Source organism: Thamnophis sirtalis, unplaced genomic scaffold, assembly GCF_051295495.1.
Source record: "Thamnophis sirtalis isolate CommonGarterSnake01/CBP01778 unplaced genomic scaffold, rThaSir2_p1.2 scaffold_13, whole genome shotgun sequence".
Classification (NCBI taxonomy): Eukaryota; Metazoa; Chordata; class Lepidosauria; order Squamata; family Natricidae; genus Thamnophis; species Thamnophis sirtalis.
Genome location: NW_028261393.1, coordinates 58542096 through 58565100, shown reverse-complemented (window position 1 = coordinate 58565100; position 23005 = coordinate 58542096). Strand labels below are relative to the sequence as shown.

Below are 23005 nucleotides of genomic sequence, written 5' to 3'. Positions count from 1 at the left end.
ACAGCTGGAGCCTGTTCCCAGTGGGCGCATGCACAGAGTTGCCAGGCGAAGGGAACAGCTATGGAACAAGGACCGACTCAGGAGTAAAGGCACAGGTGGATGGTGAATAACTTTGGTCACTAAAGAAACTGTTGTAAATTGAGGACTACTTGGGCTAGACATGATGAAAATGGATTCAAAGTAGTTGTTATTGAGCTCAAACCTAATATTTGCGGTACACTACTTCATGAGGAAAAAAAAGAATTATTGACCAAAACAAAATAAAAAAGGTTTTGTTTAGAAAGCACACACACACACAAACACACAAACACACACACACACACACACGGGTGGGGTGCTGAGGTCCATCCGCCATCCAAATTAAGAAATAAGCTAACAATTAACATTAAAAAAGAACAATAAAGTCAGGAAGCACCACAATATATTTTACAGCGATAGTAAAAAATAGTAAAAAATAAAGAATGAAAGAACTGAAGCCAATTTGCTGATTCTATACATGTTTCTGTTTTTTAAATGTTTCTGTGTAGAATGTTAATAAAGTAATCTATATATATAAAAGCGAAAGACTCATCACGAAATGGACCAAACTGACCCTATAAACTAGTTTACAGATGCCAAACCCAAAAAACGTGACAGAGATCCCTTCCATTCATACAAGCTGAATGCCTCTAAATCCTGGATTCCAGATCATCCGGATGATTTCGATTTACAACAGTCCACTTAGTGACCATTTGAAGTTACAACAGGCCTGAAAAGGTGACTTATGTCCATTTTTCACACGTATGACCATTGCAGCATCCCCATGGCCATGCAATTTACATCCAGACGTTTGGGTCACATGGTCCCTGTTGGCGGCTTTCTCAGCAGCAGTCAATGGAGAAATGATTCCCTTAACAACCGCGTTACTCAATTTAACAACTGCAGCAATTCACTCAACAAATTGGCCAAAAAGAAGTCGTAAAATGGGCCAAACTCACTCAACATATTTCTCACTCACCAACATCAATTCTGGGTTGACTTTTGGTCGTAAATCGAGAGCTACCCGTATTTGATTCTGGAAACTGAAGGTTGCAACGGGAGGCATTCCAACTTGTTAGTCCAATTAAGCCAAAGTAGGGGGTGTTCCTTTATCACAAATGCCGCACAGCCCCCCAGGTGGAGCTGGAGGCAACACAACAGTGAATCCAGCCTGGGAGGAGGTCTTATCCTTTTCCAGAGTGCCCAAAGTGCGTGTGTGCATGTGGGAAAGTGTGGGCACATGCCTGAACCCCCAAAATGCAATGCACCTGCAGCCCCCCCCCATTCATGTCCCCCCCCGCACATCCTCTGCAAATGCGCGGCAGAGACCCATAGACCAGCTGGCCAGCGGGAGGCTCACGCATGGCAGAACTGAACTGGGGCAACGGCTCATGTGCCCCATCATGGGTCTGCGGAGTTTCTGTCCCAAAGGCCCTTTTGTTTTCAAGAGGCAACTCGGACTTTCTGGCTTCTCTTTGAAAACCTTTCGTTTCTCACCCCAGAAGCCTCTTCACCTCCGAGAGCAGAAGCGGCTTCTGAGAGAAGCTGAAGAAGCTTCTCAGATGAGAAGCGAAACCTCCTCAAAGCAAAACCAGAACAGTCCAAGTTGGAAGGGAAATCCCTTTTGGGACAAGCCTGGGAGGGAATGGGGCCTTCCGTCTCCCGTGACCAGGGAGCTACTGGAAGGAGTCATTGGGGGAAGAAAAGAAGAAAAAAACGCCATGAGAATTGAAACACGAGACAAAAAAAGGCACATTTTAATATTTACAAAGCATAGCATTTGGGCCAGGAACGCACCCCACACATCTGAGATAAAGAAATTCTCTGCTTTCCCCCTTCCTTGGGTCACCCTCCTACACCTTTGCAAATGGCGGCTCGCACCCCCGTTTTTTTTAAGAACTCCCCTCAGCTTTTGATATTTTTCAAGTATAAGAAGATTCAAATTTGCATAGTGTGTCTCTGATCAGCGGCCCATCTCCCCCCCCCGCGAGGGCTTGTGCCGCTACCGTCCGTTTATCTTTCAGCCGCGGCTCAAGAATGATCAACCTCCGTTCAAAAGCAGGAACTCTCAGAATATGGTCAAGAAGTTTTAAAAATGTAATACTGTTTATTTTTTGCTTCAAAAACATTTTCAGCATTCTAAACATACAAAAAAACCAACGTAATGTTTGTCGCGAATTTGTCTCTCTCCTTTTTCCTGTTTCTCTTTCTTTCTTTCTTTTGTAAGTACAGAGGCGTTTTTGAACTCTTCTGCGCCTTCCCCCCTCGCTTTTAAAAGCGGACCCGGGAAGGAGATTTTTTTACAGCTCTGGTTTAAAAAAACCACCCCGCTTTAAACGAAAAAGGAAAAAAAAAGGGGAAAAAAAAGGAATCCATAACAATTTGTTTTTTATCTCATGCCAGCTGAATTCCCCCTCCCCTCCCTTCACAACTAAGAATGGCCGCAGAAATGCTATTTCACTATATACAGAAAGACAACTTTTAAGCTAAATGTACGCTCACTGTAGTGTAAATTAGATCTACTTTCGTGGTGCACGCTTTGAGACACGGCCTCTGCGGAGGGGAGGGGGAAAAACGCACACAAGAGGCTTCCCCCCCCCATCACACCCCATTAAAAGCCTTTCTCTCCCCCCCTCCCCTTTTTTCTCAGGGGTCATCAAAGCATGAACTACAAGAATTTGTCTAGTTTTTACAAACTATAGATATATACAGTTTATAACCCAGGATTTTTCTAGCCAATAACCATATAGTTAAACACCACCTTACAAATTAAAAAATAAGATGCTTGAAACATTTTTAAATGCTTTTGTTACACCGACAGGAAAAAAGTGCACAGAGTTAGGAGAACACGAGAGTTTCCGCTTTTGTTTTGTTTTTTTCTCTTCCTTTTTGTTTTTAAAAATGTTTGGAAATATGTACATCTTTGTTACACAGGCGGGGAGCCCCCCCCCGGAGGAGGGTTCCTAACTACTGAATGTAAACCAGGTTAAAGAATGGTTGTTGTTGTTGTTTTCAGTTGTGTTTCTGCATTTTTCCCTAGAGCGCTTTTATTTATGGGCTTCCAAAAAGGCTACAGTATATTGTGATCCAAAAAAACCAAATTTGGGCTTGGGGCGTAAATCTTAATAAAGGACAAATAAGGCACCGTCTCAAGCGAGAGGCGCTGGATTTTTTTCTCTCTTTTCCTAATGGTGTTTCCCCTACTCTATGGTATTCACATGGAAACAAGGATTATACACAGTTTCTCATTCGTCATCTTCCTCCTCCTCCTCCTCTTCATCTTCCTCATCCTCTTCGTCTTCCTCCTCCTCTACTTTTTTCCGGGCTGCTGCGGCGGTTTTGGCCGCTGCGCTTTTCGCGCCATCGAATTTGCCTTTAGACTTGTAATCTGCAACATCCTGTAATATTCAAAGAGAGGAAGTTTAGTTTGCCTTCTGCAGCGAAGGCCACGGCGCCGGGAGTTCTGGCAGCTTCAGGTAAAGGGTCCAAAAATTATCAGGTCAACAGTTGTAGGTCACCTAGTCCAACCCCTCTACCGCCCAAATGGCAGTCCAGTCCCCTCTTAAAAACCTCTGGCGATGGAGCATGACTTCTGTAGGCAACTTCTGTTCCACTGGCTAATTGTCCTCAGTTAGGAAATTCCTCCTTACTTCTAGGCTGAATCTCTCCTTGCTCAGTTTCCATCCATTATTCCTTCTCTGGCCTTCGGGTGCTTTGGAGAATTGCTTGACCCCCTAACTCCTCTCTGTGGCAGCCCCTCAAATATTGGAAGACTGCTCTCCTGTCTCCCCTGGTCCTTCTCTTCCCTAGACTAGACATGCCCGGTTCCTGCAACCGTTCATCGTATGTTATAGTATCCAATCCCCTCATCCTCCTGGTTGCTCTTCTCTGCACTCTTTCTAGAGTCTCCACATCTTTTTTTATGGTGTGGTGACCAAAACTGGATGCAGGATTTTAGGAGTGGCCTTACTAAGGCTTTATAGAGTGGAATTACTACCTCCCTTGATCTTGATTGTATCCCTCTCTTAATGCAGTTTAGGATTGGGTTGGCTTTTCTAGCTGCTGCTGCACACAGCTGACTCCTATTTAGCTGGCCGTCCACTAAGACTGCAAGATCCCTCTCAGAGTTCCTGCTATTAAGCCTAATTAAACCTGGGTTTAAATCCGTGGCTGGTTTACCTTCAAACTTTATTCAATACTTTAAAACTGCCTGAATTTGTAAAACAGAAGGCTGCAAAAATGGACGGAGTTGGCAGAGAATGGCTAAATTGACTCTGATTTAAAGAAAACAAAAACTTTAATACTTTTGCTTCTACTTGGAAACACTTCTGGACTTTGTGCTTGAGAATTTAGAATGGGATAAAGCTGGACGGGACACCTTGGAGGTCTTCTAGTCCAGCCTCCTGCTCAAGCAAGAGAACCAATACTATTTCAGACAAGTGGCTGTCCAGTCTCTTCTTTAAAACCTCCAGTGATGGAGAGACCATGATTTCTGGAGGCAACCTCTGTTCCACTGGTCCCTGTTAGGAAGTTTCTCCTTAATTCCAGGTTGCTTCTCTCTTTGATTAGTTTCCATCCATTATTTCTCGTCCTGCCCTCGGGTGCTTTGGAGAATAATTTGACCCCTCTCTTCTTTGTGGCAGCCCCTCAAATACTGGAAGACTGCTATCATGTCACCTCCTAATTCTTTCCTTTAGACTAGCCAGATCCAAAACTTGCATTTTACTGATTAGAAAGGTTTGTTGTTATAGAAATAGCTGGTTTATGTTACTATACAAAAGTAAAAGGTTGAGGTTTGATGCTATTATCTTATTCTACTTATTATCTTATTCTAAAAGTAGTCCATGCCTTTTCTTTCTTTTTCCCTTCCCTTCCCCCTCCCTTATTTTCCCACTATTTTCTTTTCTATTTTCTATTATAAACCAATTAAAAAAACTGCTTGAAGTTGCACCAGATGCCAGAAACCAATGTTTGCCAGCTAATCAGTGTTTCTGCTAACTGTCTAACCCAAAATAAAACATAGAAGAGAAACAAAGATACTTAGAAAGTTTTGCTTCCCAAGGAGAAACTTTCGGTTTCCACTGGCTCTGTCAGCATAATTGTGGTTAAATCATGCCACACATTCCTTGTTGTTGTTTTTACTACAGATGACTCTGTTTTAAACACATTTAAGGGCTTAATTCTTTGAGCAGAACTCGGAGGAGGCAAAAGATGGTTTATCATATATCAAAAACACATCCCTATCTTCACTAACTTCAGGGAGTTAAAAAAAAAAATCAGTTGAAGGTCAGAATCTCATCCCATGACCTGCCTGAATCTTCTTCCTGCACGGGATGACTTAAAACGTTTTTGATTTACGGAGGGGTGGGGGTGGGGGACCCCAAGGTGCGTCTGTTGGGACACTTGGCTAAGATTAGGGAGGAACATACAGTCCTTTGACCTAGGACCATTCATTTCACCACCATTGGACAGAGGGTAAAACCACTCATTTAACGACGGCTGGAAGTTATGTTCCTTTGAGGATAGCTTGCAAGTCGTTTCTTCTTAAGTTACCACTGTTGCAACACCAACATTGTTCAACGTCCGGACACCAGGAAACCGACCTGCGCTTATGACCACCAGCATCTCATGGTCGAAAGCCAGGCATTTATTTGGCAACTGGCTTGGATTTATTACCATGATAGCAGCGTTCCAATTGTGGCTTGTTTTGCTGGCTTCTGACAAGTCAAGTGAGAAGAGCTGGATTCGCTTAACAACCGTGGCCATCACGGTCATAAAATCGGTTCTAGTCACAGGATGGTTCTTTTAACCCTCATATCACTTAGCAACCACAATAAAGACTCCTGGGGATTTTATCATGTTCAACCTTTGGTGTCTTTGCAATAATATTTTGGTGTTCTCTCCTTTTCAGGTCGGTTTTTGTCAATTTCCAAGCCTGGCATTCCCATTTTCCAATAGAAAAATAGAATCCAGTAAAGAAAATATAGATCGAGGGTGAACCGGTGTGTGTCTGTGTCTGTGTTTCTAGATGTTCCTTGAGCTTGGGTGCTTTCCTGAAGATTGCCAAGTCTTCCACTACCAGTCTAAGTTACGTCGTCAGTGCTGGGAGGAGTGGCGTTCGCTGCTTATTTATACGTAATTAGCTTGGCTTGCCCATCTTAGCTGGGCTGCGGTTCCTTCCCCGATTGTTTGTCTTGCTGTTGCTTCTTGCTTGTCTAAGTGTTTGGCAATTGGATTTGCTCCAGGCTACTCCAAAGTTGCGCCAGAGAAACAATCAAGGGAGAAAGAATATCCTGATCAAGGAAGAAGCCACGCCTCAACCCAGGCCACTCCCCCATTGCGCCGTCTACCTAAGCAGGTAGTGAAATGCCTGCAGGAAACACTTGAAGAATATACCACGAAGCCATTTGCTGCTGGAGGAAAAGCAGAATACAAACACCAATAAGTGTCTGTTTTTTTTAAAAATTACTCAGCACTTCCTGGAGAGAGAGAGATATATATATAGTTTCTCCTTTTTCTTGGGAAAGGGGGGTGCTGGCTTTGTGTGTGATGGCAGGAAGAGGGGAGGGAGGGGGAAAAACGCCAGTATAAATAGTCCTATTTGCAAATTTGAAATTTCTGTTTAAAGGACTTGTTGGAAGTGATATTTTTTACTATTATTTGTTGAAATTTAAATTGTTCCCCCCCCTTTCTCTCCCTCTGGATTAACCTGAGTGGAATTGTAGTGTCACTATTGAAACTCGTCCCTAATTTTGTGCTGAGAAGTTGTGCCAGGGAGGTCTTAATTTTTTAAAAAATAAAATAAAATTGAAATGCCATTTTTACCATATCTTTAGAAGTGGCTTCTCCATTTGGATATAACCCTGGAAAGAGGCTCTTGTTAACCATCAAGAGACGCAACAGGCACATTCGTGTCTGACTCAAAGAACTTTTTCTCTGCTTCCCTTCTCAATATTGTACGCGACTTCTTGCTGTACAGAACACAACATTGTGATTCCAACAGAAGAGAGTATTTGTCGCTCAGGACTGAATTGCGGGGTCTCCTCAGTGCTCTGAAAGCTCAGTTGTTTTGTTTAATCACCCGAATAGGTAACGTCATCAGTGCTAGAAGGGAATTGGGGGGTTTGTGGAATAGAGAAAAGGAGGAGAAGGGCTCTGGAGTCCTTGGCCCCCTCTGAGCTTGGTGGTTTTCTTGCAGACATTTAATTACCCAACTAGATAACATTATCAGTGCTGGAAGAGAATGGGGGGTGTGTGTGTGGAGTGGAGGGGAAGGGGCGAAGAGAGGAGCTGGTGCTCTCTGAGCTTGGTGGTTTTCTTGCAGACGTTTAATTACCCAACTAGGTAACACCCTCAGTGCTAGAGTGGGGTTTGCTCTTAGTTTTTATATACCACTGGCTTGATGGAAATATAATATTGATGGGCTGTCGTTTACTTGACGGTGAGTCCACCAACACTGACCGAGCAAGCCGTTAGTATATAAACAGACAGCAAACCATCCACTCTTCTAGCACTGACGTCGTTACCTAGTTTGGTAATGAAACGCCTGCAAGGAAGCCACCAAACTCTCAGAGCAACAAGGACCCCAAAATACAGCGATCAAACCAGCCCTGTATTTCTTAGATTCACTCCGCCAAGCCAGAAAGGGCGGCCCATTGGATCCGCTGGTCCCAGTCCGGCCGCCATTGGCTTCCCTCTCCGGATCAAACCCACCCAGATCCTCCGGCCTGCACTGCAGCACCAACAGCCCGGCCGTACCTTCTCATACTTCTCCTTCAGCTTGGCGGCTTTGTTGTTGTAGGGCTGTTTCTCGCTGTCGCTGAGATTGTTCCACATTTCGCCCAGCTTCTTGGCTACGTCCCCGATGGAAATGCCGGGGTTGGTGGACTTGATTTTGGGACGGAACTCCGAGCAGAAGAGGAAAAACCCAGACCTGGGGAAAGATGCAGGAGAACGGACAATGGGTCAGGAGCTCTGAAGCAAAAGGCAGGAGGAGGGGGCTTGGACAAGAAGCTACCGTGAGTTGCTTCTAAGGGGACAGTGCATGAATCGTGACACAGGAGTATCAAGCCTGCAAGCCTCTTGTCTGCTTTCTGGCACAAGTGACAGAAGGAGCGACTGAGGACAGCAAAAGATCCCGAACCCCTTCACCAAAAAACTCCCCAAACACACCAGGGTTATGCTCCAGCAAGGCTGAAGCTCATTCCCTTTAGGTAAAGGTTCCCCTCGCACATTGGTGCTAGTGGTTACGGTGCTCATCTCCGTTTGAAAACCGAAGAGCCAGCGCTGTCCGAAGACGTCTCCGTGGTCATGACTCAACGCTGAAGGCGCACGGAACGCTGTTACCTCCCTACCAAAGGTGGTCCCTATTTTTCTACTTGCATTCTTTACGTGCTTTTGAACCGAACTGCTAGGTTGGCAGAAGCTGGGACAAGTAACGGGAGCTCACTCCGTTACAGGGCGCTAGGGATTCGAACGGCCGACCTTCCTGATCGACAAGCTCAGCGTCTTAGCCACTCAGCCACCTTCCATACCCTTCAGCAAAGCTAAATCCAAAGAGTTTCCAATATCCCACTTAAAGTGGCAGGAAAAATGACAATTTTAACTTTTGATATTAACCCACTTTAGTAAGTAACCCCGAGTTAGGAATTATCTGTTTTAAATCTATTTTACTTTTTAAAGCAATAGCAGTAGACTTAGCCGTAGACAGCCAGGCCCGATTTGAGAAGCTATCCTTAAGGAACGCTAATCCAGCTACAGGGAATTTATAGTATCATAAAAGGCTCCATCTTCCAAAATTGTAGTAGTCAAAAACATCTGGATGGAGGCATGAAGCCCTGTGTGAAATCAGAAGAGCAAGACTCATGAAAGTTGGCTGCAAATCGAGCTCGGTTATCGAAATGTGGTTGTATCAGTTACTACAAAAATGTCCCATTCGGGATTCAGGCTCCCCCCCCCCCCCCAAAAAAAAAAATTTAGGACCAGAAGAATGTTCTAAGAGTCCCAACTATGGCCATTAATTACCAACTAGTTAGATTTCACCCATGCAAAGTTGCAGCCACTTTAAAAAGCAGCTCCTTAAAGCTGCTGTTACTGTTCGGGAATGTCATACCTTATTCATCGCCTGCCTTATTCAACCGCTTCTAAAAATGTACCAGAATTGAGGTTGTTGATGTGACGTCTACTTACGGCGGCCTCTTGGGCGCATTTGGGTCCTTCTTCTTCTTCCCGCCCTTCGCTGGACCGTAATCCTTCATTTCTCTATCATACCGTACTTTGTCGGCTTTTGCCATCTCATCAAACTTTCCTTTCTCTTTGGTTGACATGGTCTGAAAGACGAGAGAGAATAAATGAATCCTTCAAAAACCCAAAGGACGAGCAACACACTCCCTCCAAGTGACGCCACCAAAGGAGGTGGAACCACAGTTCCAGAACAAGGGTGGTGGAGGGAAATCCTTCAGGTATCTCTCAAGCATCAGAAGACACCAACCAAGAATCCCAGACAATTCAGTCTTCAAAAGACAATATAGCGTATGTGGACACAAGGCGCTTTAAAAGCAGCCATATTCTGATGCTCTGATTTTGTAGCTGCTAAAAAAGGAGTTTTTCTTCTGAACGTGACCGTCAGAGAAAATGCAGCTGTTTCAAAGTATGGAAGAAGGGGGCTACTGCAGTTGTCTCCCACCTGCTCAAAAGAACTTTGGGAAGATCAGATGTGGAACTCCGCACATAAAGTCTCTCTCAAAGCCTGCTGAGATATCTTTAACCACTAGGCACAGGGATGGGGAACCTATGGCACGCGGAAGTGGCACCCAGAGCCATCTCTCCAGGCACGCCAGCTGTCGCTCTACCAGGTTCTGGCGCTCACATGCGCATCGGCCATCTGGTCTTCACTCGTGCCGGAAGACCAGATGACTGGTGCGCATGTGCATGTCGGAAAGTGGGAGGTCAGCTTCCTGTTGCCCGCATGTGCGCCGGGGAACTGCTCTTCTGGTTTCCAGTGCTAACCCCGCGCGCATGCATGCATGCGCTCCTGTTTTGGCACTCGGTGCCGGAAAGGTTCACTAACACTGCACTAGCAGTTGGGCTGATTTTCAAACAGGATCAATAAAATGCACTTTCTAGGAGCCCTAAAAAAAAACCCCACACCTATCTCTATGGTCTGGGTGATGTCAACTACAGAGAGTATTTCCAAACCAGTCACCAGGAAATCTGTCTCTTTCCATCAAAACAAGCCAGCATACAACTGAGTTAGAGTTCCTCCTTTGCCACAAGGTCAAATTTGGTTTGCACTGAAGGGCCTGGTATTTTCAGAAATCATGGGTTGTGGCTAATGTGCTGTGTAAAGTTGATTTAATATTGCTACATGATTTTCTCGTCTTCAAAACAAACAGCGAGAGTAGGGTTGTCCCATCGCAAACCCTAACTATGGATTCAGTCAAAATGAAGAATTGGAACAGAATAGAGCTGGAAGGGGCCTTGGAGGTCTTCTAGTCCAGCCCCCCCTGCTCAAGCAAGAGAGCTTATACTGTAAGAAAGCCACATAGTTATGGCATGGAGTCTTAAGCAATCTTCTTCAGAATTCTTGGAGGCGGCAAAATTTTGGTCAAGGCCCCATCTGGAATTTTGATACCAAGTGGCAGTCACCCTCCCAAAATGGTTGCCACAGGGGGGGCATAACCACAAAGATATCCCAAAACTTCCCTCCTTATTTCCAGGGTGAATCTCTCCTTGGTCAGTTTCCATCCATTATTGCTTGTCTGGCCTTCAGGTGCTTTGGAAAACAGCTTGACCCCCTTCTTCCTCTCTGTGGCAGCCCCTCAAAATATTGGAAGGCGGCTATCCTGTCTCCCCTGGTCCTTCTCTTCCCTAGACCAGCCAGGCCCAGTTCCTCGAACCGTTCATCGTATGTTTCAGCCTCCAGTCCCCTAATCATCTTGGTTGCTCTTCTCTGGTCATTTTGGTGGGCATAACCAACTACAAAGATACCCCCAAACTTCCTTCTGAACACGGCGCCCCTATCATAATTCACTCTACTGAAAACAGGAAGCTTTTTTTTTTAAACTACGAGAAGCTAAAACAACCAAGAAAAGGGGATGTAGAATGTTGTCCGTGTGGATGCAAAATTCGAAATTTTATTTCACCGGAAGTCAGGCAGCATATCAATTTTAATGAGTTATGAATTATTTGCCCAACTATCACACAGTTCTTTGGGGTAGCAGGTGTGAGGATGGGGTGGGGAGAGCACAAGGACATGTATTTTGGGGGACAAAGCATACCTTCCACCTCTCTGAACATTTCTTGGAAAACTCGGCGAAATTCACGGGAACCTCCGGATTTTTCTTCTTATGCTCTTCACGGCAGGTCTGCACAAAAAACGCATAAGCAGACATCTTTCCCTTCGGCTTCTTGGGGTCGCCTTTCGCCATTTTGAAACAAAACGCTTAAAAGCAAACAACAATCCAAGTTGAAAAACTGATCTTCCATCGCCCCACGCAGCCAAGCTCAAACACACAGCCCCTTCAATTGATTGAGAAACGGGGAAATGTTTTTTAAAAGTTTGTTATATAAATAAAAAATGCATCCCCCCCCCCCCCGAGAAATCCCCAACACATCCAACCCTTTAATACAGTGGTTCCCAAACTTGGCAACTTTAAGACTTGTGGACTTCTGGGAATTGAAGTCCACAAGTCTTAAAGTTGCCAAGTTTGGGAACCACTGCTTTAATACATCATTTATCCCTTTAAAAACCTATCGTCCTCTTTTTTTTTTTTTTTTGATGTTATGGCATGCACCTTCCTGAACTACCCATGTCCTATTCCGCTACTCGCAACTCATCAAAAAAAAAATATATTAAGTACAAACTAGCCCGTAGGGGCAGAATATTTTGAGATTTTAAACAGGTGGATCCCCACTTGTGGACTTGGAAGCCACCTGGGCTGTCCCAGCCACTCAGTTTTAAACTCCTGGAGAACTTCAACCTTCCCATGTCAAGATAGCTGCAGGCCACGGTCTCCCTGATCCCAAAAGAAATGATTCCTCTGAAGACGGTTCAATTCCATTTAAAGATTCCCCCCCCCCTTAATTATTGCACACATCACAGGACTGCAGTGTCCGTTTTATCCAAAGAGATTGTGGCCATTACGAGGTTGCTCAACCCCAGCCAGCTACTGAGCTAAGTTTGTGGGAAGGAGGGCATTGATCGTCTCCTTACACGTTTCCTGCTAAACGGAAGGATTTGCCTTTGCTGAGTGTTAGGAAAAGAGAGGGGGGGGGGTCCTGAAAAAAAAAAGGGGGAGTTTTCCTTTCACTGGGGAGGCGATAAACCCTCTTTCCACACAGCTGGGAAAAATAAAATCTTTCCAATCCCATGTTTGCAAACAAAAAAAGTTGAAAATCCTTTCTATTATAATATTATTATTGTTGTTTTGTTGATTATTTATTATTATTATTATTAAAGCTATCTCAGTGGTTGGTACGCCTCCCCAGGGAAACCCCCTCCCCAAAAAACCACCTCTCCTTTTGCAAAAGTTGCATTAAAAAAATCCACACACACCCGTTTTTTTTTTGCAAAAGTTGCATTTAAAATAAAACACCTCCGTTCCTTTTTGCAAAAGTTGCCTTTTAAAAAAACCCGCCACCCCATCCCCGTTCTATAAATACATGTTGCTTGTTGCACCCCCACATCTGCAAAAGAGAAAGAGAGAGAGAAGAAAGTTTCAAAAGCAGAAGAAATAGGAAAAAAAACGTTGCGGTCCGTCCCTTGTTTTCTCCACCCCAGGGTCATTGGGAAAATAAATATTTTTCCCCATTGGTGGGGGGGGGGAGGCGGCTCCCAGGGCACGTGGCCCCCCCAGAGATAGACACCCCCCCTCTGGCTTTAAGCCTCCCCACCCCGTATGGAGGGGGGGATGTGCCCGTGTCTTGGCGTGGAAAAAAGGGTCGAAAAAGCCCCCCCAAAAGAGCCCCGAACCAGCGCCCGTTTCCCGGTCCCAATAATTCACCTTCCATTTTGTGAAACGTTTTCTGATGAAAGAAACTGCCGTTCAAATCCCCCCTCGGGGAGCTCTGGGGGTCCAGCGGGGTTCGGGGGGCGCTGGGGGTCCGGAGCGGCGACCCTCGTCTGGGCTTCTTGGCCCCTGCGCAGGCAATCCGCCTTGACTAAGGCTGGGCGAGAGCGAGAGCGGAGCGCTTCGCTTTCGCCCCATTCGCTAAAATGGCTTCTCCAAAGGCAACGCGAGCGCCTTTAACAAAGCCACCGGCGCTCGCCTTCCCCGTTCCCAGCCTTTGGTCGGGCGGCCATCCGGAGGGGAAAGACGGGACCGGGCTCCTCCGGTAGAAAAAGCGACGCTCTTTCCAACCAGCCCGGTCTCGAGGCGGAGAAACCCCGGGAAGGGGTCGGGAAGCCGGTCGGAAGGGGGCCTCCCCCCCTCCTCCTCTCCCCGCCGTTCCCCCTGCTTAGCGCAATCGCCAGTCTTAACAAAGGCTGCGCGCAGCCATTACAAGCCTGGTCGCCCAAAGAAAGGAGGAAAGGACCCCAAAAAAAGCCCGATCCGGGGGTTTAACGCCCCGCTGAGGACAGGAGAGGAGAGAGATAAAGAAAAGGGGACGGATGCGAAAGGTTGTGGGGCTGCGGGGGGGCCCTGGGCGGATTTTGCCCCCGCGTCGCTCTCCCTCCCGTCTTTCTTCCTTTAGGTCTGCTACTGTAACGCCAGCCATATTAAGGCAAACACACACACAGGCAAAAGCCAGCAGCCCCGGAACGCGCGAGGAAGGGTCGGCTCGGGGTCTCGCGGGGGACGGAGGACGGCGAGAGGGGCTTTTTCGGAGAGGGGAAATAAAAAGCGAGCGGAAACGAAAGGTTTGGGGGCGATCCGGAGCAAGGCGGCGGAGGAAAAAAACACAAAAAGAGACCAAGGCGGCAAGGGAAACGGGGGGGGGGGGATTATTTCACTCTGCCCGGGACTCGCAGGACTTGATACCCCCCCCCCCCTTCTGTCAGATGTTTTAAAAGGGACGGACAGCCATTATGAATGCAGAATAGAACGGCAGGCACTGCGCACGGCCGGGCAACTTCGCCGGCCCGATCCTCCCAAGCGCAAGGATCAGAGCAAACTGATCCCGTCCCTTCCCCATGCGGGCTTTTAGCAGCCGCTGCTGCACCAACCCCATGTTACGCTGCCGGAGCCGCGGGAAACCCATGCTCCGCGGCTCTGGCTCGGGGTAGGTGGGGGGGGGGCGTGGATGCGTACACGGTGGGGGAGAGAGAGATAATCTCAAGGCACGTTTTCACACACGCACTGCAGATTAGGCACCCCCCCTCCGGAAGGATCCCCCTTTCGCCCCCTGCAAAACCCGCACACGCGTGGAGAGCCCCCCCCTCGCCCACCCACCCACCCACCCACGAGGCGAAGGGGGAAAAGAAGGGAAAACTCCCTTTCCACCAGCCCGAGCTGGAACCAATCGGATTTTTCTCCCCTTGGAAAAAAAGAAAATCAGGGGAAAGAGGGAGAAAAGAGAGAGAAAGAGAGAGGGAGGGAGGGGGGGAAAGTCAGAAAGTTGGTGGGAAAAGGAGGGAGGGGGGAATTAAAAAGCCGGAATTGACAAAATTAAAATTAAAAAAAAAACGGAAAGGGGGGGGGGAATCGATATTGTATCGAGGGGGTTAGAAATAAGAGACATTGTATTTAAATGGGGATAAATGTATTTTTTTTAAAACAAAAAGGAGGGATAAAAGAAGAAGGAGAAAAAGAAGGGAGGAAGAGGCGGCGTGGGGGGGGAAGGAAGAGGGGGGGCAAAAGTTGCCGCGCGGGGCTCGGGGCTCCTACCTGTATTGTTCGCGTGAACCTAAGCAAGGAGGCGCGGAGGAAGAAGAAGAAAGCGAGGCTCGCACGACGCGCTCAGGCTCGGCGCTGCTGCTGCTGCTGCTGCGGCTGCTGGCGGCGGTGGCGGCTGGTCAGCCTCGCGTTGGCTGCCTACGAGAGCGGCCTGATTGGCTGCGGGGCTCTGCCGTTTAAAACAACCTCCTCGCCGACCCATTGGCCCCCGCCCTGCTGAATATTAAGCAGCCGCCCGCGCGCTCATTGGCTGGCCGCGGCCAGGTCATTCATTCAAAAAAGAAGGAGACCAAACACCCCGCTTGGCTCCCCCAGGTAGCAGACAGCGAGGAGAGGGAGAGGGAGAGGGAGGGAGGGAGGGAGGGAGGGAGAAGGACTTTGGCTTATTGGGTTTATATGCCGCCCTTCTCCCAAGGACTCGTACAACATAAAAGAAAACACATATTACAAAAGTTAAGAGGGGCATTATATAAAGTATCCCCCCCAAAAAAAACCAATTGATATTTACAATAAAAATGTAAAAATTAAATTAAAATTAACAACCAAATTAATCCTATATTTTATTCTATTCAGGCCAGGCCGTCTTGCTGGAGTGGGAGAGAAAAAGAGAGGGAGTGAGAAAGAAAGAGATGGGAAGAGGGAGGGAGAGAGAAAGTGAGAAAGAGAGAAGAAGGGGGAGAGGGAGAGAGGGAAAGAGAGGGAGAAAGTAAGAAAAAGAGAAAGGGGGAGAGAGAAGAAGGAGGGGTGGAAGAGAGAGGGAGAGGGGGAAGGGAGAGAGAGACAGAGGAAAACAGAGAAGGAGAGGGATGGGGAGAGAGGGAGAGAGAAGGAGAGAGAAAGTGAGAGAGAGAGAAAGGAGAGAGAGAGAAGAAGGAGGGGGTGTTAGAGAGAAAGGGAGAGGGGAAGGGAGAGAGAGACACAGAAAAACAGAGAGAGGGAGTGGGAGAGAGGGAAAGTGAGAGAGCAGGAGAGAGAGAAAGGGGAAGAGGGGGAAGAGGAAGAGAGAGAAGGAGGGACAGAGGGAGGGAGGGAGGAAGTGTGAGAGGGAGAGAGAAAGGGGAGGGGAAGAGGGCGAAAACAAAAGGGGGAGATAGTCCGGGGAAGAGAGAGGGAGAGAAAAAGTGGAAGGAGAAGGAGGGGGGAAAGGAGGGGGGGAACTGCCAAAAGATGAGGAAGTTTCTCTTTTCTCCAACTCCTGAGTCAGGGAGAGAAGATCCTGGTGGGTCAGGATTCACTCCCATTCCAAGGCTCCGTCTGCTGGACCTGTTTGGGGTGAATCAACCAGAGTGTTTATACCTCCATTTTTTCAACCAGGGTCTCTCAACAGTGGGAGGGGGGGGCTTCAACTCCCAGGGTTCCTGCTGGCTGGGAAATTCGGGGAGAGGAAGTCCACCCGTCTTAAAGTTGCCGAAGTAGAGAAAGACTCATTTAAACAAATCAACAAGGAAGGTCTCCTTAAGGCAGTGATGGTCAACCTTTTCAGCACTGAGTGCCAAAAGTGGAGTGCGCCACACGCCGGAGCGCTGGAAGAGAGTCTCTGGCCATGCGCGCTGGACCAGCCTGCCGGCACACGTGAGGGAACCCGGAAGAGCAGCTGGCGATGACGCCCGTGCCCCCAGAGAAGGCTCTGCATGCCACCTCTGGCTCAACATCAGGGCCCTCAGGCAAAGGTACCCAACCTTGCCAACTTTAAGGCTTTAAACCCCAATTGTGATATTTCTTGACCTACTGAGCAAGACTCCCGTTTGATCTCCGGGGCGTGTGTGGCCTTGATAGTTGAGTCTCACTGAATTCAGCGGAGATTACTTCTAAATAAAGATTTTGAATGCATTTGCATGATCTGAAGGGCTTAACGTGACATTCGCAATCTTTCTCTTCCTCGCAGAAGCCTCCGAGGGCGGCTGAGATGGAAGGAACTGGACTACATTTTAAAGACCTCCAGTTAAAGCAGGTCTCTCAGCTGAGCAGATTTTGAACAGATTTTTTTTTTTTTATTGGAAAGGATTTTCTTTTGGTCCCAGAAACTGGACGGGAATTCGGTTTGACTCCAAGGGGAGACGCTCTTGCAATCCTGATTTTTGGGGGGGCTTGAATCTTGACTTAAGATCTTGACAAACTCGAACGATGGTCTCTCTCTAACAAAACAAATTTCAGTGTGGAGAAAAGCAAAGTTTTAGGCCGGGGGACAAAAGAAATCAAAGGTATAAGTACAGATTAGGTGGGACCTGGCTCAAAACCAGCAACTGGGAGAAGGGCCTCGGAGTCCTAGGGATCATCTCTTGAACATGAGCCAGCCGTGTCCGACGGCAGCCAAAAAAAGCGAGAGATTGAATCAAGGTCACGTGAAGTATTAGTGCAGCAGGAAGGAAAGAAGAAAAAAGGGAGGGAAAGAAGGAAGGAAGTCTCTTCCAAGTCAGTTTAAATTATTAAAACCTACTCTCATAGAGCAAAGAATAAAAATATTGGAGTGTGAAGAAACTATCAAGGAACAACTCCAAGGGCCATGGAGTCATCACAAGATTGGGGACGAAGCAGGGAGGGAAGGAAAAGGGAAGGAAGGAAGGAAGAAAAGGGGAAGGAGGGAAGGAAGGGGCTTCCAAATAAATGCCAATGTATTAAAATGTAATAGAGCAAAGAATAAAAATATTAAAATGTGAAGAAACTACCAAGAAACAACTCTTGAGGGGCATGGAGTCTTCACCAGATTGTGGAGGAGGCAGGGAAGGAAGGAAGGAAGGAAGGAAGGAAGGAAGGAAGGAAGGAAGGGGAAAAGGAGGGGAAGGAAGGGAGAAGGAGGAAGGTTAAAAACATTTACATTTCAAGTAAATTTAAATTAAGACAGGGGTTGCCAACCTTTCGGATCTCAGCGACCACTAAATTCATAATTTTAAATCCCCTGGACTACTAATACGAATTCTTACAAAAGATAAATAATGTTTAGTGCAATATAAAAATGCAAATAATTTTTCTGCAGACCACCAGTGGTTCACAGATCACAGGGTTGGTGACCGCTGTGCGAAGAGGGACTCTCATAGATTAAAGAATATTGGAACTAGGAAAGGGGCAGCCAAATCAGGAGAAAAGGATACGGCTACTTTGCTCCAGGTTTAATTTTCCATGTCAAAACTAACGACGCACTGTGTGGATCCGGCGTACCTACGGGTGAACGTAAGACAACTCTCATGCACGCGGAAGGACACTGCAGGCTTTTTTCTTTTGCTTTTTAGCAAGACCCCCAGTTTTAACGTATCTCTGATTGTTACCTCAATTTGTCGTCTGTCAGGGGAGACAGAGAAATTACACAACAGAAGAGTAGCGGTATTTGCTTTGCGGCTAATGATTGTCTAGAGGGCCTGGTTTTCCCGGGAAGAGGGGACAGAATGACATCTTGTCAAATTTCTGGCTTGCTAAATTGTTTCAAAGCTTGAGGAGATGCCCCGGGGAAAGAAGTGGGGGCGGAGGGGGGACAGACAATGCGTCTTGGCCCCCTTCTTTTCTTGAAGAGCCATTTGGTCAGGGGTCAGCAACCCATGGCTCCGGAGCCGCATGTGGCTCTTTCATCCCTCTGCTGCGGCTCCCTGTCGCCAGTCGGCTCCACAATTGATAAGAGCTTTTGGTTAGGACAAGTAGAGGAAAAAGGATGCCATGCTAGGAGGAGACTCTATGGTGGGGGAACTGGACTTCCGGTTGGCTCTAGGATTGAATGGCCGGTTAGGAGCTTTATGGCTCTTTGAGTTGAGATTGCCGACCTCTTCCTTTGGCTCTTCGGGCAAGGCTGAGTATTGGATTTTGATTAACCGACAGCTTTGGTTTCAAGACGTAAGTGAGCTGTTAGTCAGGTGTAAATCATCAAACTAATTCAGTGTTTCTCAACCTTGTCAACTTGAAGATGTCTGGACTTCAACTCCCAGAATTCCCCAGCCAGAATTCTGGGAGTTGAAGTCCAGACATCTTCAAGTTGACAAGGTTGAGAAACGCTGAACTAATTCAATGTTTTTTCAGCCTTGGTAACTTTAAGACGTCCGGACTTCAACTCCTGGAATTTGGTACAGGTAGTCCTCGACTTACAACAGTTCATTTAGCGACTCTTCGTGGATTGTAAAAAAAAAATTTTTTTTAAAGAAAATGCAAGACAAATCACAGAAAAAAGAAGGATGAAATGGTTTGGGTTGGTCAGCCGCTTTCAACCTGAAAGCCAGAGAGCCTCCATAGATCGATGAAGGGTTAAATATCTTACAGATTAACACAGTTGGAAAGGACCTTGGAGGTCATCTAGTCCAACCCCTCACCCAAGCAGGAGACCCCACACCATTTCTGGGAGTCCAGTCTCTTCTTGAAAGCCTCCAGTGGTGAAGCTCCCACAACTTCTGAAGGGAACTTCTGTCCCATCGGTTGGTGGTTCTCACGGTCAGGAAATTCCTCCTTATTTCCAGGTTGAATCTCTCCTTGGTCAGTTTCCGTCCGTCATTCCTTGCCTGGTTTCCGTCCGTCATTCCTTGCCTGGCCTTCACGGTGTCATAATTTTCTATGGGGAACCTCAGTGCTTTAAACGCCTCCTTTGGTGAACAGCTCCAGGTGCTGAAAAAGGCAATCATTCCATCCCTCTTTCCAGGGTCTGCTGGTGGAACATTTATTCCAAATAGCCTCCCAATCGGAAAAGCATTCAATTATCCGCTTCTTTTAAGTGGCAGAGGAAGCAACCAGCCATTCCATTATTCTATCTAAACATATATTTTTTTTGAAAATTAGGAATTAAAAATTAGGAAAGGGGAGAGTGAATGGAGGAAAGGTTGGAAAAAGGGAAAGGAAGCATTGATTTCTGACACTGGGACAGGGCGGAAACATCAAATCACAGCTTTGGGGTTTTCCCCAATAAGAAGAACAAGAAGTCACTTCTGTAAAGATGGAAGAGCAGAGTTGCAAGGGACCTTGGAGGTCACCTAGTCCAACTCCCTGCTTAGGCAGGAAACCCTACACCACTTCAGACAAATGGATATCCAGCCTCTTCTTCAAAACTTCCACTGTTGGAGCATTCACAACTTCTGGAGGCAACTTCTGTTCCACTGATTAACTATTCTCACTGTCAGGAAATTCCTCCTTACTTCTCAGTTGCTTCTCTCCTTGATTAGTTTCCACCCATTGCTTCTTGTTCTACCCTCAGGTGCCTTGGAGAATAGTTTGACTCCCTCTTCTTTGGGGGCTCTCCCTGAGATATTGGAAGACTGCTATCATGTCTCCCCTGGTCCTTCTTTTCATTAAAGTCCTCGACTTACAGCCGCCATTGGGAGCTGGAATTTCTGCTGCTAAACAAGACAACTTGTTCCGTAAACTGTGCCTGATTTTACAGCCATTTCTCCTGTGGCGGTTAACTGAATCGCAACAGCTCTTAAGTGAGCACTAAGTGAATCCGGCTTCTTCCCATTGCTGGCTGGGAAAGTCCCAAATGCCAATCACAGGACCCGGAACAGAGCAGTCGCCAGTCGCCAAGCTCCTGAATTTTGATTTATGTGATTAGGGACACAACAACAGTCACCGCTGTAACCGCCCGGTCACTTTTTCTCACGGTTGTTGTAATTCTGAATGGTCGCTAAACAATTGGTTGTAAATTGAGGACTTTCTATAGGCTTCCAAAAGCTGTGGAGGCTTAGGGCAGTGGTTCCCAAACTTGGCAACTTTAAGACTTGTGGACTTCAACTTCCAGAATTCTCCAGCCAGCTCTGCTGGCTGGAGAATTCTGGGAGTTAAAGTCCACAAGTCTTAAAGTTGCCAAGTTTGAGAACCACTGGCTTAGGGAATGAGAGGGAAGGAATAGAGAAAGGAGCAAGGGAAGAAGGAAAGAAGAAATAGAGGAGGAAAGAAAGAATAGAGCAGGGCTGGTATACACTTACCTTCCCTACCGGTTTCCCCGCATGCGCAGATCCTTCCCCGCTTTTGGTGAAAAAAGGGCCTAAATGGGATGCCGTACAGCCGGGGAGGGAGGGTGGCACCACCCCGTGATTTCCGCTACTGGTCCAAACTGGCTGAATTCCACCTCTGGAACAGGGAGGGAGGGAGGCAAGGAAGAAGGAACAGGGAAGGAGGAAGGGAGGAAAGGAGTAGAGTGAGAGGGAGGGAGGAAAAAGGAAGGGAGGAATAGAGGAGGTATAGGGAGGGAGACAAGAAGGAAGGAATAAAGAAAGAAAGGGAGGAAGGAAGGGACGAAGAAGCCACCCAAGACTTTGGCCTTCAGTACAGCCAAAAGAGTATGAAAGGGAGTGAAACTGTTTTTCCCCTGTCAATGATGTCTCTCCCTTTGCACAGCAAACTCAAAATGGGGAAACGGCTGGGCGGGAGGAGGAGGAGAATCTTAGAAGCCCTTTCTGATTAGGGCACGGGGGGGGGGATTCCAGCTGTTGCAAGTCAAAATAAATCACCAGTCCCCCCAGGATCCTGGAAAACATTTTACATCGCGTGCCAAAGTGGCTTTTTTGGATGGCAGCCAGAGGTGGAAATGAATGGCCACCGTGACCCAACCCTTCTCCGGCTAATTAAGCTGCTGAAAAAAAAATACAAATTTCCTAATCCATCCCTTTGCATTCAGCAAAACGCTGGGGTGGGAGCCGTGATCTTTCAGATCGTAGCTTTTGCACTGCCGGAACCATCATCCTTAGTTGGGTTGGGACGGGTTGGGAGGAGGCTGTGGGCCCCACCAGTTAAGGAGTTCCGGCTGGCAGAGTCTAGCAGAAGGGCCTTCTCTGCTGTGGCTCCTCCCCATGGGAACCCCGGAGGCGAGATCAGCTCCCGACCTTCTGAGCTTCTGCAAGAGCCTGAAGACTTGGCTCTGTCAAACAGCCTGGCCTTCTGACCAGCAAAGCCAAGGGGGAAGCCCAATTCACTTAACAACCAGGTTACTAACTTAACAACTGCAATGATTCACTTAGCAACGGTGGCTAGAAAGGTTGTAAAATGCGACAAAACTCACTTAAATTTTGGGCTCAATTGTGGTCATGAGTTGAGGACAATCTCTGTATCTATAACTATCAATCGATATATGCCCCACCCGATTCAGTTGTCTCAGCTACAAATTTTCACAGTTTCAGACATAAATTGACTTCCGTGGATCTCACTACATACTTAAGTGGTTAGTAGAGGGGCTGTGCAGAAGCAGACTCAGGTGTCTATCGTCCCTGTCACTGTATTTTTATTCTCTTATTCTTGTTCTCCTTTTTGACAAATTCCAAGAGAGAGAGGGCGGGGGATAGATGATAAGATAGATAGATATGATATGATATGATATGATATGATATGATAGATAGATAGATAGATAGATAGATAGATAGATAGATAGATAGATGGATATAGATAGATAAATAGATATATAGTTAGATTATATGTGTGTTTGTGTGTGTGTGTGTGTGTGTATAGATAGATATAGTGAGAGATGATAGATATGTTAGATAGCTAGCTAGCTAGCTAGATAGATAGATGGATATAGATAGATAGATAGATAGATAGATAGATAGATAGATAGATAGATAGATAGATAGATATAGATAGATAGATAGATATAGATAGATAGATTAGATAGATAGATAGATAGATGGATATAGATAGATAGATAGATAGATAGATAGACAGACAGACAGACAGATAGATAGATGGATATAGATAGATAAATAGATAGATAGATAGAGATAGATGGATAGATAGATAGATATAGATAGATAGATAGATAGACAGACAGACAGATAGATGGATAGATAAATAGATAGATAGAGATAGATATAGATAGATAGATAGATAGATAGATATAGATAGATAGATAGATATAGATAGATAGATAGATAGATGAATATAGATAAATAGATAGATAGATAGATAGATAGATTATATGTGTGTGTGTGAGTATGTATGTATGTATGTATGTATGTATGTATGTATGTATGTATGTATAGATAGACAGACAGACAGAGAGACAGACAGACAGACATTCTATAGTACATCCCAACCATCTTTCTGGAGAACCTCAATATGAAGAGCTGCCGTCTCCCATTGAGTGAAAAGGGAAAGAATGATTTTTTTCAGAAAAACTCAGAAACTTTTAGTTTTTTAGCTTTTCAGAATCTGCTCTCCGTGGCCTTTTTCTGGTTGTGCAGTGGCACTCCAAACAC

General features: G+C 46.4%; 1 protein-coding gene across 1 annotated transcript; it reads right to left on the bottom strand.

Annotated features, from left to right (window-relative positions):
• Window positions 1-2102: 2102 nt before the first annotated feature.
• HMGB3 (high mobility group box 3) lies at window positions 2103-15007 on the bottom strand. The gene is made up of 5 exons (XM_087728418.1): window positions 14847-15007; window positions 11298-11461; window positions 9208-9347; window positions 7777-7951; window positions 2103-3416 (listed from the first exon to the last, which is right to left on the bottom strand). The coding sequence occupies exons 2-5, from the start codon at window positions 11445-11447 to the stop codon at window positions 3264-3266; spliced, it is 618 nt and encodes a 205-aa protein (XP_087584544.1). The 5' UTR covers window positions 11448-11461; window positions 14847-15007; the 3' UTR covers window positions 2103-3263.
• Window positions 15008-23005: the final 7998 nt, after the last annotated feature.

Coding starts and splice junctions, on each gene's coding strand:
- HMGB3 (XM_087728418.1), bottom strand. CDS start 11,447: ATGGCGAAAGGCGACCCCAAGAAGCCGAAGGGAAAGATGTCTGCTTAT. Junction 9,348..11,297: donor AATGTTCAGAGAGGTGGAAG/GTATGCTTTGTC, acceptor CTCGTCTTTCAG/ACCATGTCAACCAAAGAGAA. Junction 3,417..7,776: donor TGAAGGAGAAGTATGAGAAG/GTACGGCCGGGC, acceptor TGAATATTACAG/GATGTTGCAGATTACAAGTC.